At 56.8% G+C, this 13,733-nt stretch overlaps 1 protein-coding gene across 1 annotated transcript in view; it reads right to left on the bottom strand.

The window, feature by feature from the left end:
• Positions 1–9,046, bottom strand: part of CLCF1 (cardiotrophin like cytokine factor 1) — an 18,347-nt gene extending 9,301 nt beyond the window's left edge. Inside the window, 1 exon segment of the mRNA XM_007944946.2 lies at positions 8,936–9,046. Coding sequence (XP_007943137.1) covers positions 8,936–9,046 — 111 coding nt within the window.
• Between the last annotated feature and the right edge of the window lie 4,687 nt (positions 9,047–13,733).

Below are 13,733 nucleotides of genomic sequence, written 5' to 3'. Positions count from 1 at the left end.
ACCACAAATTGTAGCGGCCCTCCCCGGGGTGGGGGGAGGAGGGGAGGAGGGAAGGAAGGGCTTCTGGGGCTCCTCTCCCTCCCACAGCACCGAGGGGGGATGAGGTGAGGCGAGGCGGCGGTACCACCCTGGGCCTCCTGGGGGAGGGGCGGAGAGGGCATCAGTCCGGTTCAGAGCCCGCGGCCTGCCAGGGGGGGTGCGCCGGTCCCCTGCCTTCCTGGTCCCTTCTGGGCCGCCTGCCCCCTGCCCCGCGGCCGTCCCTTGCTCCCACCCTACCTGGCCCTCTTCTTCGCTAACCTTCCCTCCCTCCCCTCCCCCTGAGTAAATGCAATGACACATTTTCCCAAATGCCAGCGAGCTGGCCTCGCAGCAAGTGATGGTGTTTTTCCTGCTGCCCTTTGTCTGGGCCGGCCGCCCCCCTTGCCTATTGTCCCGCCGCTTGTCCCATTTCCAGGAGCCGGGCTAAGTGAGGCGCCGGGGTTGGGGCAGGTGACTGACTGCTCACAGTGCCCCCTGGAGGGGGGGCGGCGGCCGAGGGCCTGCAGGCCCCCTGCCCAGCTGCGGGAGAGAAGGGAGCCCATGGGAGGCTTCCCCTTCGGTTCACAAGGTTCTTGGTTCTTCCGCTCGGGGACCAGGGCGTCGGATTGCCCACGGGCGGGGGACTTGTAATTCATTAATCAGCACGAGGCACCGGACCAGTTTCAACACAGAGGCTTTGAGGGTGACTCAGCGAGGACTCTCTGGAATCCAGAGATGGACGGCCCAGAGCCCCCGTTTTGAACTGCTTCCCCATAAAGCCATTGGGCATTCTCTTCCTTTGGGGTTTGGGGCGGTGGCTTTTTCTGGTGGTGGGGTAGGGGTGGTGGGCTGTGAGGCGTGCCCTCCCCTCTCTCTTCCCGCAGGCCTGGGCTGGGCCCCTGGGACCCATAAGCCTGGGCTGGCCCTGGAGGGTCTCCTTCCTCCCTCCCACCCTCTCTCCACAGAGGGCTGCCAGGACGATGCAGAAGCAGCAGCCTGCCTTCCCTGGGGTTGCAGTCATTCCTACCTTTTTGTGGGGAGTCACTGGGTCCCCCAAGACTTGGATGCTCTAGAATCAGGCCACCAATTAAATCATTCAGTTAAGCAGTTGCATTTGTTGTGGATTTGTTGTTCTGAAGGGAGAGAGGTGGGTAGTGGACCAGACCTGGAAGGTGACGCCTCCCTCTGTACCCCATTTCTGCCCAGGAGAGGGAAGTGTTGCCCTGGTGTACCCCAAGAAAGGGGGCGCCCTGCCAGCCAGGCCACAGCCCCTCCAGCCCCTGGGTCAGAGCTGCGGCCTGGGCCCCTGGGCCGTTGCTTCCCTTCTCTGCGGTGAGGACGGGCTGGGGGGGTGGGGGGGGGAGAGGTTTGTTTTCAATTACCTCACTGGAGTGGGGCAGACTTTGTTGTTGGTTTTTTTTTTTTTTTCCCTCTCTCTTCTTTCTTCCTTTTTTTTTTCTAAACAAGGAGAAAAAAGGCCTGGGAAAGGAGAGCTGGCCTTGGGTTGGGGGCAGGGGACTTTCTGGGACACCCTTGGCTAAGGGGCCCTGAGCCTCCCCCACCCCTATAAAACAGAGCTCTGGGGTCTCAGTGACACTCTTTCACGCCCGTCTGACCATCTCCTCATGTCCGTGCTGAGGTCAAGAAGGCAGATGCCAGTGGGTGACAGGCCCTGAGGCTGGCCAGGAGGGCCCTGCGGCCAGCCACCCTTTGGGAGCCAGGGAGCTGGGAAGGGAAGGGGGCAGGGAGCGGTTTGCAGGGGAGACAGCCTGCGAGACAATGTGGTTTGGATTTGGCGGAGCCCCTCAGCACCTTATAAAGCACCTTGCTGAGTCAGGGAGAAAGCAACCCCCACGCAGGAGGAGCCGGAGGAGGGGCCGGGACAGCCAGGGGAAGAGAGAAGGCGAGGGGACCAGGGAAGGAAAGAGGAGACACAAAGAGGCAACAGAGTGGGAGTGGGAGGAGGAAGAGGAAGGGGCGCTGAAGCAGAAAAGGGAAGCTGGACAGTGCTGCCCCCACCTCCTGCAGACGGTCACTTTCGGGGTCTAGAAAGCAGGAGTTTGCAGGCTCTGGGGCTGCAGTTGTGAAGGGGGGATCCAGAAGATGGGGACAAGTGGCTGGATGAACACACGGCCCCTGGACCCCAGTTTGTCTTGGATCCTTGGTTTTGAGGCCCCACCAGCGGGGAAAGTCATCTTCTTCCTCTGCCTCCTGTCCGGACTCGCCTCCCTGCCCTCTCCCCTCACCCTGTGGGGGCCCAGCCTCTCCCCTCCCCCACCTGCCACCCTGCCAAGGGGAGAATCTGTTCCATTTCCAAGCTGCCGGTGCCCCTCTGCCATGTCTGGGCAAAGGCAGCAGGCTAGGAGCTGCCAGTTAGGTTGAGGTGGGGGCTGGGATAAAGAGTGTGCCAAAGCCCCAAGTAGGGGGTGGGCTGTGGGGATCTGGGGGAGAAGGAAGAAAGGAGAGCCCGTGGGAATCCCACCCCCAGGGTTTCCGCAGGATGAGGTGGGACCCCCAGGGTTTCCGCAGGATGAGGTGGGAACGTTCCCGCTCCCCTCTAGGTCTCAGAGTGGATTCTTACTAGGAACATGTCCAGCTCGAACAATCTGGGGTTCCTGGTGGGGAGCAGGCTGGGGTTCAAGGAGCTACCAACCCACGTAGCTCCAGAGAAGCAGCCATAGAGACACAACATTCCATCTGTTCCATGGTATGGTTTTCTGCAGGCCTTTCCCGAGTCCCTACTGGGTGCAAGGCCCTGCCAAAGAAAACCCTACCCTGCCTTCAGGAATTTCCATTGGTCACAAGGGACCCTCATTAAACCGTCTGAGACCAGCCCTGGGTGGCAGCATTTAAAGCCAAGAGGGAGGGTGGTGAGGAGGGAGAGCTTCCAGAAGGATGGTGGTGAGTCGGAGGCCACGGTGCTCACAGAACCAAGCAGAGCTCCTGGCTCTCAGCAGTGGGCAGAGGGCCAGGCTGTGAGTCGGTCAGGGTGGCCTCGGGACACCCCTTCACCCCTCAGGGAACCACCTGTCCCGGAGGATAAGGGAGGATCCAGGAAGCTGAGGAGGGAAAGCACCTCTGGCCTGCCAGGCTCTCAGCCCGACCAGCTGCAGGGGCCGGGGCTTTTGCAGGCAGTCAGGTGGTGTCGGGGCTGGTACCTGGTGGATGAGCTGCCTCCTGGGGGATGGGGCTGAGTCAGTGTCGCTCCAGGAGGGGCTAGTGGCCCTGACCCTTCCTTCTCCCCTCCCTCCCCCTTAGCCAGCACCCCTGGGAAGGCTCTCCAGATGCCCAAGACACCAGTCTTTGCAGCTACAGAGGCAGCGCCACTGGGTCCCTGAGCTTGAGGAGTCTCTGGGCTGGTCCCTTCCCTGCAGGCCAGCAAGGCTGTGGCGCTGGAGCTGGATGGGCACGTTTGCTTTTTCATTCATTCATTCATTCATTCATTCGTTCGCCCAACATTCCCTGAGTGCCACTCAGTGACAGGGGCTGGAGGCACCGAGGAGCAGGCCACAGGGAGCAGCTTGCGGTGGCGCCCCAGCCTGTTCAGTTTCTCAGGGGAGCTTTGCCCCTTTAGGTCTTACAGACGTAAAACACAGTGACAGTTCAGACGTCTGTGCTCCGGCGGCAGCAGGCGCTGTGCTCAGCTGTACTTGCTGTCTTCCATTTTACCTTCCGAGAACCCAAGACAGAGCCGATCACGTCCCCACTTTCCACTTGAGGAACCTGGGGTCTAGGAAGATGAATCACACTAGCAAGTGACCAGGACTCAGCCTCAGGGCTGTCTGACTTCAGCTCTCATGCAGGTCAGGCCTAGGGTAGGGGTGCGGAGCCAGGGGCACCTGGCAAGGAAAGAGGCCGGGTGCACAGAGCAGACTTCACGGACAGCCTGGGCCAGCACGTCTCTTCAGGGCACTTGGTCCTTTTTTGGCACTCAAAGAGGGTCCTTTTTTACCCGGAGCAGAGCCCTCAGCTCTCATGTCACCCACCACTGACAGGACCTGGCTGCATGACCCTGGCCAGGCACCCACATTGCCCCCTTCTGGCTCGATAGGGGGCAAGACCATAAGGCCAGTCCTCTAGGCTGGAATTCGAGCTGCCGTGAGGAGGGAGTTTGGAGTCCCCGAATGAGCAGGGACCCTGCAGCCAGAGGCCACTCCCCAGCCGACCCAGGGCTTCCCTTTGCTTTCTGATGGGCTTCCAGCTGCGCACCTATAAAGAGAGGGCCTAGGTGGACTCAGAGGCCCCACTAGGGACCGAAGGGCCAGCTCAGGACTCCACATCCCCAGGAGGCAGCCTACTGCTTGCCAGTGAGTGCTCCGCGGGGTGCAGTGGGCAGGCGCCAGCGGGAAGGCAGGCAGCGGGGGTTCACTTTCCCTCTCCTCCCAGTGGGCAGGAGCCCAGAGGGCCTTGGCTCACCCTGAGCTGGTCGTGATGTCAGCGGAAACCCAGAGGCAGAAGGGCCTGCCCAGCCCTGGGTCCGTCATCCATGTAGGGACCAGCTCAGGCCCTCCCAGAGGACACCCTGTGCCTCCCTAGGAAGTGAGACAGAAGCCAAGAGCAGCCAGGGCCTGCTCTGCCTCTCGCCTGCCCGACCTGGGCTCCGTCTCCCATCTGCAAGGATGTCTGGGTGATGGGTGTGTGAGAAGGGCAGAGGCAGAAGGGATACCCCCAGGTGCTCAGCTCCGCCCCGGCCCGCCAGGGGCCCTACCGCCACTCTCTGGGATGTTCCATTGGCCTGGCCAACCCATGCCCCGGGCTCCGTGACTCCGTCTCCCCTGGCAGAGGAGTGGGGTTACCTCTCCCTGTGCTGGAAGATACTCACCCTGCCCTGCTGAGTCACTGCCGGCTCCTCCGCCCTCTCCCCTCTCTCCCCATCAGCCTCCCTCCCTCAGGCTTCTCACAAGCCTTCCCCAGACCTTCTGGGCTCCTCCTTGCAGACAGGGGGCAGAGGACAGAAGCCACCTTCCCCGGGGCCATCCTGCGATGCCATCCCACCCCACTTGCCTGCCATTACAGCCCTGCTGGGAGAGTGGGGGGCCTGGGGATAAGGAGAGCTCGGGCTCAGTACTCACTGGCTGTGGATCTTAGGCCAAGTCACTTAACCCCACCCTCAGCCCTTGGAAGCACTCATCATGCTGAGTATTACTGCCACCTGTCCTCCTGCCCTGTTTCTCCTCTTTGCTAATGTTGTCACCTCTCTCTGGAATGCCACCCTCCCCTCCTACTCCCTATTCTTCCCATTCTACTGTCTTGGGGAGCCTGTCCCACCCCTCCCACAGGACTCCCCACTACAGGGCACTTAGATCTCCTAGGGCCCTTAGCGCAGCCCCCTTGTGCTGCGAGCACCACCCCCAGCAGTAAGCACTCTTGAGGACTGGCCTTGGTATCCCTGGGTGGAACTGGAGTTCAGGGTGTGGAAGCAGGGAGGGCAGGTCTTCGGCACAGCCAGCTCTGAAGGGAGAAAGGGGGCTGCAGAGCCCAGTGTCCTGCACATCCCCATCCAGGCTTCCCGCAGCCTGAGGATGCCACCTCTCCGCACCCCCATTGTCGCAGCTTCTTAGGCCCGTCGTGGCCCTGCGCTGCCTTCGGTGCTGGCCGTCGACCATTGCCTATGCATTTAAGCGAGCAGGTGCGTCGGAAGGGGTACAGAGGCTGTGGTACCAGGAGAAAGGAGGGCAGAGCGAGAGGGCAGAAGGTGGAGGATTCAGAGGGGCTGGGGGAATGAATGCCCGTGGCAAAACGCCAAACCCACCTGGCTGGGGCTGGGCTGGGGCTGCCCGGGCTGGGGCAGTACTCAGGCCTGGGGGACAGGTCAACTCCACAAAGCTTCAGGCAGCAGCTGCTTTATACAGATGAACCTGCTGCATGGCTTGGACCTACGGAGATGCAGGCCCTGCCTGCCAGGAGCTTGGGGTCCTGGTGTATATCAGTAACCAGAGGTGTGGGTGGCGTGCTAGGAGGCCCATGGAACACCAGGCACCAGAGGTGCTGCCTGCACCGCCACTCAGCAGGGATTTTAGAAGGATTTTTGGCCTTAGAATTGCCTGTAATCAAGACTCTTAGCCCACCACGCCACCAGGCTTGCTGGGGGACTCAGACGAGGCCAAGGACTGAAAGGGCTTTGCATTGCAAAGCTCTGAGTTGCCCAGAGAAATTTCTGAGCACTTCCTAATCGCCTGGCTCTGCACTGAAATACTTCGCACAGTGCAGGGTGGTGGATCCCTTCTTTATGGCTTTTTCACCACGGTCTTGTGACTCACCAAGGAGGTTAGACAGACAGCTTGCTAACAATGTAAATCTGGTACAAGGCACCCTTGTGGCACCCCAAGCCCTGCTGATGAGTCAACTCTGACTCACACAGCGCCCCTAGAGGACAGAGTAGAACTGCCCCATAGAGTTTCCTAGGCTGTCAGTCTTTACATAAACAAAGCCCAAACCAAACCCACAGCCTCCAACCAAAACCAAACCAAACTCACTGCCATTGAGTCAGATCCAACTCATAGTGACCCTCCCTCCTTGGGTTTCCTAGGCAGTATCACTACGGAAGTAGATTGCCCAATCTTCCTTCTGAGGAGTTGTTGGTGGGTTTGAACCACCAGCCTTCTAGTTAGCAAATGCCTTAAGCACTACATACGCCACCAGAGCGCACCCACCGCCTCCAGCTGATGCTCATTCACAGAACCCTTAGAGGACAGAGTAGAATCACTTCATAGGTTTTCCAAGGCCATCATGTTTAGAAGCAAAGCCCAACAAACCCCCTGCCAGTGGAGTGGATTCCCACTCACAGTGCCCCTAGAGAACAGAGTGAAACTGCCCATGGGGTTTCCAAGACTGTAAATTTTGATGCAAGCAGACTGCCTCATCTTTCTCCCAGAGTGGCTGGTGGGTTCAAACTGCCAACCTTTTAGTTAGCAGCAAATGCTTTAACCATTGCACCACCAGAACTCCTCTTACGGTGGTGGGGCCATGCAAATAAGGTGTATGGAACCCTAATGATGGGATTGGTCAGTTTTGCCACCCCACTAGGCTTAAAATGAGCCATCCCAGAGGTGGACAAGGGGGGACCTCACTACCACCAAGATGAAGAGCCGAGAGTGGATCATGTCCTTTGGGCCCAAGATTCCTGTGCTGGGAACCTCCTAGACCCAGGAGACGGACAGACACCTGTAGCACCAGAGATGGCGCATGCTGGCGAGGAGCACCAATGGAGAAACAGCAGCAGCAGAGCCAGGAGGCCAGCGTGAGATGGCCCAGTGGGCGTCCCGGCCCAGGGAGCAAAACACTTCCCGTAGGATTTCTGACCCATGGAGCAAGAGAGCTGAGTGCCTTTGGGCACTTGATGAAGGAGGTAAATAGCTAAACACCCATGGAAACTCCCCAAAACTCCACTGCCATCGAGTGGATTCTGACTCAGCAGCTCACATTGGGTTCCCAAGGCTGTAAGTCTTTATGGCAATAGATTGCCCCATCTTCCTTCTGCAGAGCCACCTGGTGGGTTTGAACCATCGACCTTCTGGTTCTCAGTCAAATCTCATAGGCACTGCGCTACCAAAGCACCCAGGGAAGCAGCCATCAAGAAGTCAAACAGCGTACTGCATTGGCTAAATCGGCCACAAAAGGCCTCTCTAAAGTGTTAAAAGGGAGCTCTGATAGCATAGGGGCTAAGGCACTTGACTACTAACTGGAAGGCTGGCAGTTCAAACCCACCAGCCACTCCTCGGAAGGAAGATGGGGCAATCTACTTCCATAGTGATACTGACTCGGAAACCCAAGGAGGGGTGGCTATGAGTTGGGTCCCACTCGATGGCACATAACAACAATAACAACAACAAAGTGTTAAAAAACAAAGTTGTCACCTTGAGGACTCAGGTGTGCCTGACCCAAGCCTTGGTGTTTTCAGTTGCTTCATATCCATGTGAAAGCTGGGCAGTAGATAAAGAAGACCAGAGAAGGATGGATGCCTTTGAATTCAGGTGTTGGAGGCTATTAACTATGCTGTAGACTGCCGGGAGAAGGGCAAAGCTGTCTTGGCAGAAACACAGCCGGAATGCTCCCGAGAAGCGAGGACGGTGGGGTTCATTTCATGCACTTTGGACATGTTGTCAGGGCATCATGCTTGGTGAAGTCGAGGGTCAGTGAAAAAGAGGAGGAGTCAATGGGCTGAGTCAACACAGTGGTTGCAGCATAGGCTGGAACGTGGCAGTGATGGTGAGGGTGGCGCGAGACCAGGCGGTGTTTTGTTCTGTTGTGCGTGGGGTCACAACAGAAGTGACCCGGTGAGTCAGAACCGAGACCACAGCACCTAACAACAACAAACAGCTTTGTAACACTCCCGGAGCCAGAAGCCAGCCTGAGGGGCCAAGGCACGGCCGGGGAGCTGTCCTGACCACAGAACTGCATCCTGAGTCATGTCTGACCCTGAAATGGGACTTGTTACTTCCCTAATAAATCCCATAATCTCTAAGTATGGTCTGTGAGTTCTGTGTGGCCACGGCAATGAATTATCAAACCCGACAGAGAAGTAGAGAGTGCAGTGGGAGGGACGGTTGGCGTCAGAACTGGCAGAGAGGAGAGAGATGAGGCATGTGTGACCTCCGCCTCACAGGAATCAGGCTGACGGTGATACGGAGGCTCCCTTCCTTCTTCCCTAGAGGTCAGTCACCTCCACCAGGCCATGGTCACACTGACAATCGCAGGCAGTTCTCCTGGAGCAGCAGCTGCTGTGGTGGCAGTTTTGCCATGGGGAAACTGAGGCACAGAGTTAAATAACTTGTCCAAGGTCACACCAATGAATGCTGGAGCTAGAGGTCTGGGCTAGAGCTCCCTTATAACTTGTACCACTCCACCCCCCCTCTGAATCTGTTTCCCACCGACACCTGTCAGCCCACCTCAGCTGGGGTGGCTGTGGCCACCCCACCAGGGGGCCTAGACCGGAACGGAGCACCAAGTCGGCACCCACGGAGACTCGCTTGATCCTGCCACCCGAGGGGGAGCAGATGGCTTGGTCCTGGGAGCCAGGACCGGACATGGTGTCTGTCTCCCTCTGCTGGTCCCTTAGGGGACAGCCCAGCCACGACACTCCCGGAGCTGGTGGCACCCACATCGCCCCCAAATGGTGCCTGTGGACGCTGGGGGTGAGGACAGGGCCTGGAGACTCAGGCTAGGCTCCAGTAACAGGAGCACTGGCCCTTCCTCCTCTGGTCCCTGTAGCCAGAGCCTGCCTCTGACGTGGGCGCCAAGAGGTGGTCTGAGGGGGGCCAGGTCGCCCCGATGCCTACTCTACGGGGCAGCAGGCCCCAAACGGCCCCTTCCCCTTGAACTCATGAGTGGAGCTGTCATCCGTGGATTTATCTAAACCCTTTGTGGAGCTATTTCTACTTCCAGCTGAGCCCACATCTTGGGGTAATGAGTTCCATCGGTGTCCCCCACCCCCACCCCCGCCCCCGCTGGGCGAGGCACGCCGCCTTTGATTTGTCCTAAACTTACCTCGCTCCTGCTCCGAGGGGGCCCTGTAACTCCCGCATGCCAGGCTCTGGTGAACAAGCCTGAGCCTCCCCCTCCCAGCCTTCAAATTGTGGGTTTTCAAACTCCACCATCTCCCCGCCTCAGGAGCTCTGGTCTCAGATTTGGCGGTGCACAGGCGAGGTCGGCCAGGGCTCACCTCCTCCTGGCCTGGACTCTTCCTTGCCATTTACTGGAAGGGCCCGGCATGGGGATAGGCACTCAGACAGACGGGGACACTGAGGGCCAGAGCGGCAGAGCCGGCCGGGTGGGGCTGGCAGCAGCCTCCTCCCAAGAGGCTTTCAGGTCTGGACGGGGTCGCTGTGAGTCAGAATCGACTGGCCGGCCACAGGTTGGATTTTCGTTGCATTATCTCACGTTTCCAGGCATCGTCTCTGTCATGTTTTTCCCCCAGGTTCCTCGTGTAGACTTGCCTGGCTCGGTCCAAGCTGATGGTTTATGCTGTCCCCAGTTCTGACCCTAGGGTACCGTGGGAGCCCTTCCAGAAGAGGGGGCCTCAGCAGTAGAAAAAGCAGTGACGGTTGCTGTGTCGAGAGCCAGTGAACAATAACTAAGTCCATCCCCACAGTCGTCCTCTGAGGTGGAGACCATTACTACCAGACAAGCAAACTGTGGCTCAGAGAACACACGCAACGTGTCCTTTTTCATATGCCCTGTAAATGATGGAGGCAGGATTCAGACCCACGCAGGCTGAGCCAAGGGCCCTTCACCACCTTAACAGACAGTGCAGGGTTCACGGCTCCCGTCACTGTTAGATGCCGACCACTCACCTCCGAGTCACGTCCAGCGCCCTCCTCAAATCATCGCTACGCTTGAGCCCGTTGGCGCAGCCACCATGTCTGTCGGTCCATCTCTCTGAGGGTCTTCCTCTCTTTTGCTGACCCTCTACTTGCCAAAAAAAAAAAAAAAAAAAACTCACTGCTGTGGAGTCGATTTGACTCGTAGCAACCCCTCCTTGGGTTTCCGAGGCAGTATCTCTACAGAAGTAGATTTCCGATCTTCCTTCTGAGGAGTGGCTGGTGGGTTTGAACTGTCAGCCTTCTGGTTAGCAGTCAAATGCCTTAGGCACTATGCCACCAGAGCTCCAAGCATGATTAACTTTCTCTAGGGACTAGTCCCTTCTGACAACATGCCTAAAATATGTGAGCTGACGTCTCCACATCCCTCCTTCTAGGGAGCATCCTGGCTGCATTTCTCCCAGGATAGGTTTGTTCTTTCTTCTGGCAGGCCATGGCATCCTCAGTGTTCTTTGGCAACCTCACAATCCAAAGGCATCCATTCTTCTTCAGTCTTCCTTATTCACTGTCCAGTTCTCACATGTGTATGAGGTGATTGAAAACATCATGGCTTGGGTCAGGCACACTTTAGTCCTCAAGGTGACATCTTCACTTTGTAGCACTTTAAACAGGTCTTTTGCAGGCCGATTTGCCTTGTGCAGTGTCGCTCAATTTCCTGACTGCTGCTTCCATGGGTGTTGATTATAGATTGGATAAAGATGAAATACTTGACAACTTTAATCTTTCCTCCATTTACCATGATGTTGTTTATTGGTCCAGTTGTGAGGATCTTCATTTTCTTTATGCTGAGGTGTAATTAAGTGTGGTGAAAGGACACAACCCTGACGCACACCTTTCTTGACTTTAAACCACACAGTATCCTCTTGTTCTGTTAGAGCGACTGCCTCTTGGTCTCTTATAGGTTCCACATGAGCACAATTAAGTGTTTTGAATTCCCATTCTTCAAGTCTCCTAGCCTCTCTGAATCCCATTTTCTTAATTCAACACGTATTTATTAAACCATTACTGTTGTTGTTATGTGCCGTGGAGCCAGACCTGACTCATAGCGACCCCTCCTTGGGTTTCCGAGGCGGTATCACTATGGAAATAGATTGCCTAACCTGCCTTCCGAGGAGTGGCTGGTGGGTTTGAACCGCCAGCCTTCTGGTTAGCAGTCAAGTGCCTTAGGCGCTAAGCTACCAGAGCTCCTAAACCATTACTAGGGTCAAGCATTGTGGTTGGTGGGGTACAGGGAATACATGTGTGCAGAGCTTGCCCACGGGGCTGGGGGCACTGTGTGCCACAGAGGCAGCACGGGAGGGCACCCAGCGCTCCCCACAAACACCATGTCCTCTGTGGGCAGTGTCTTGGGAAGGTAGTGAGATGCTGCCTTCCGGACTCCACCAGGACAAACCGGCATGAACATCCAAACCCCAAACTCCTCTGCCCACCTGCCTTTCCATTGTTCCAACCGGGCAAAACCCCAGCTGGGAGTAAGTCACCTCCACCCGTGTCTGGCTTCAGAGGGTGCCAGGTGGGACAGATGGTGCCTGCTGAGTTATCCTCACCACCACCAACGGCTCATCCCTGAATGCAGGCTTCTGGTCAAGGCACTCTCCATGCCACACCTCCCTCTGATGGCTGCCTCCTCCAGGAAGTCCCCTCTGATGCCTGGCCCAGGTCTCCCTAATGACATGCTCTTTCTCAAGTGTAATTCTGTGTTTACTTTGGTGATTCTCTAATGGGTTTTCCTACTGGATTGTAGCCTGAGCTCAGGAGCCTTGATTCTTGTTCAGCCCCCTCACATCCCCTGCAAGGCTTAGCCTGGCACCCACAGAGCCTCCGCATGGGCCACCCCCTCCACCTGGAATGCGCTTTCCCATTTGGCTGCAGGGCTCCCTCCCTGCCTTCAGGCCTTCTCCCAGGCACTCCCTTCACCCTCCCTCCCTCCCAGCAGTGGTCTTCCCCACGCAGTTGATCACCTCCTGACACAAGAGGGCAAAGGGCATTCACATGTGTGTTTGCTTATCTTCCTCTCTCCACTCAGTAGAGAGCAGAGTGTTGGTCCTGTACTCTGTGGCCTATGCTTAGAAAAGTGCACTCAGCAGGCAAAGAATGAACAACCGACCTTCAAGAGCCCCAAGCGCTGGCGATTCCTGTGGCTTCAAACCTAGCTAGATAGGTGGTGGCCTTGAGAAGTGGTGGTTGAGGAGGAATTTCCCAGCAGTTATTTTAAGTTAGAAATGGTCACCACCGTCCTCCATCCCATACCTGCCCCCCATACCTACACACACACATTTTCCCATGTTGACCTACTGATGGGCGGCCCACCCCTAACGTAAGGATGACAAAGGTTATACAGACTTCAAGTATGAGGGAGTCCGGAGAGAGCATCTCATGAACCCCTCTTTTTAAGGAAACTGAGGCCCAGAGTAGGGCTGGAGCTCCTATTCCCAGGTTTCCTGACTTCCAGTGCAGACCCCATGTCCCCAGTGGATTCCCCGATCCCTACCAGCCTTCCCCTTGCTCTCAAAGGGCCACTGGTCACTCTGTGCCCCTCAGCCCCCACTGTGCCCTCCCTCTGGACCAGGGGTACTTCATGGCCTCTGCCAAGTTCAAGCTGGGACAGGCTCCGCTGCCTTCCAGCATGACAGGGGTTGTTCGACATTTTCTCCCGTTGATCAGGATTCATCTATTGACTCCTTCAAAACTTTCAGTCATGGTAGCCAGACATCATCCATTTCTTCTGGCCTTACAGTAATGGAGGTAGGAGTTTATGGAGGCAATTAACCCTGCAGTCCGTTTCCTTTTCCAGGTCCTGGTCTCCTTCTTCCTAGGCTATTCTAGGTGAATAGAGACCAACTGTCGCATCTTGGGTAGCTGCTCTCAGACTTTGAAGACCCCAGGCGCTACCCACCCAACTAGGAAGGAGAAGAAATTCTAAAAACATTAGGCTGGTTACTGGATAGACCCATGAAGCCATGGCCCCAAGCCTTCAAACCAAGAAAAGTAATCCCAAGAAGTGTTTAATTGTACCGAAGTAGTATCTCTGATGGCTTAGTGGGTAAGGCACTTGGTTGCTAACTAGAAGGTTCAAATCCACCAGCTGCACTGCAGGAGGAAGATGAGGCAATCAATGTACTTCTGTGAAGATTTACAGCCTTGGAAACCCAATGGTGGTCACTATGAGTCAGAGCAATTTGATGGCAGTGGGTTTGGTTTGGGCAAGTAGTATCAATAGGCACAGCACCCCCCTTTTCTTAGGGGGGCTGCTGTTGTTTTTAGGTGCTGTCGAGTCATTTCCGACTCATAGCGACCCCATGCACAGCAGAATGAAATACTGCCCGATCCCGCGCCAGCTCCATGATCCTTGCTATACTTGAGCCCATTGTCACAGCCACCATGTCAATCCATCTC

This window comes from Orycteropus afer, unplaced genomic scaffold (assembly GCF_000298275.1).
Source record: "Orycteropus afer afer isolate SDZICR_OR568_19922 unplaced genomic scaffold, OryAfe1.0 scaffold00130, whole genome shotgun sequence".
Taxonomy (NCBI): domain Eukaryota; kingdom Metazoa; phylum Chordata; class Mammalia; order Tubulidentata; family Orycteropodidae; genus Orycteropus; species Orycteropus afer.
The sequence above is the reverse complement of the archived record's forward strand: the minus strand, read 5'-3'. Positions and strand labels throughout refer to the sequence as shown.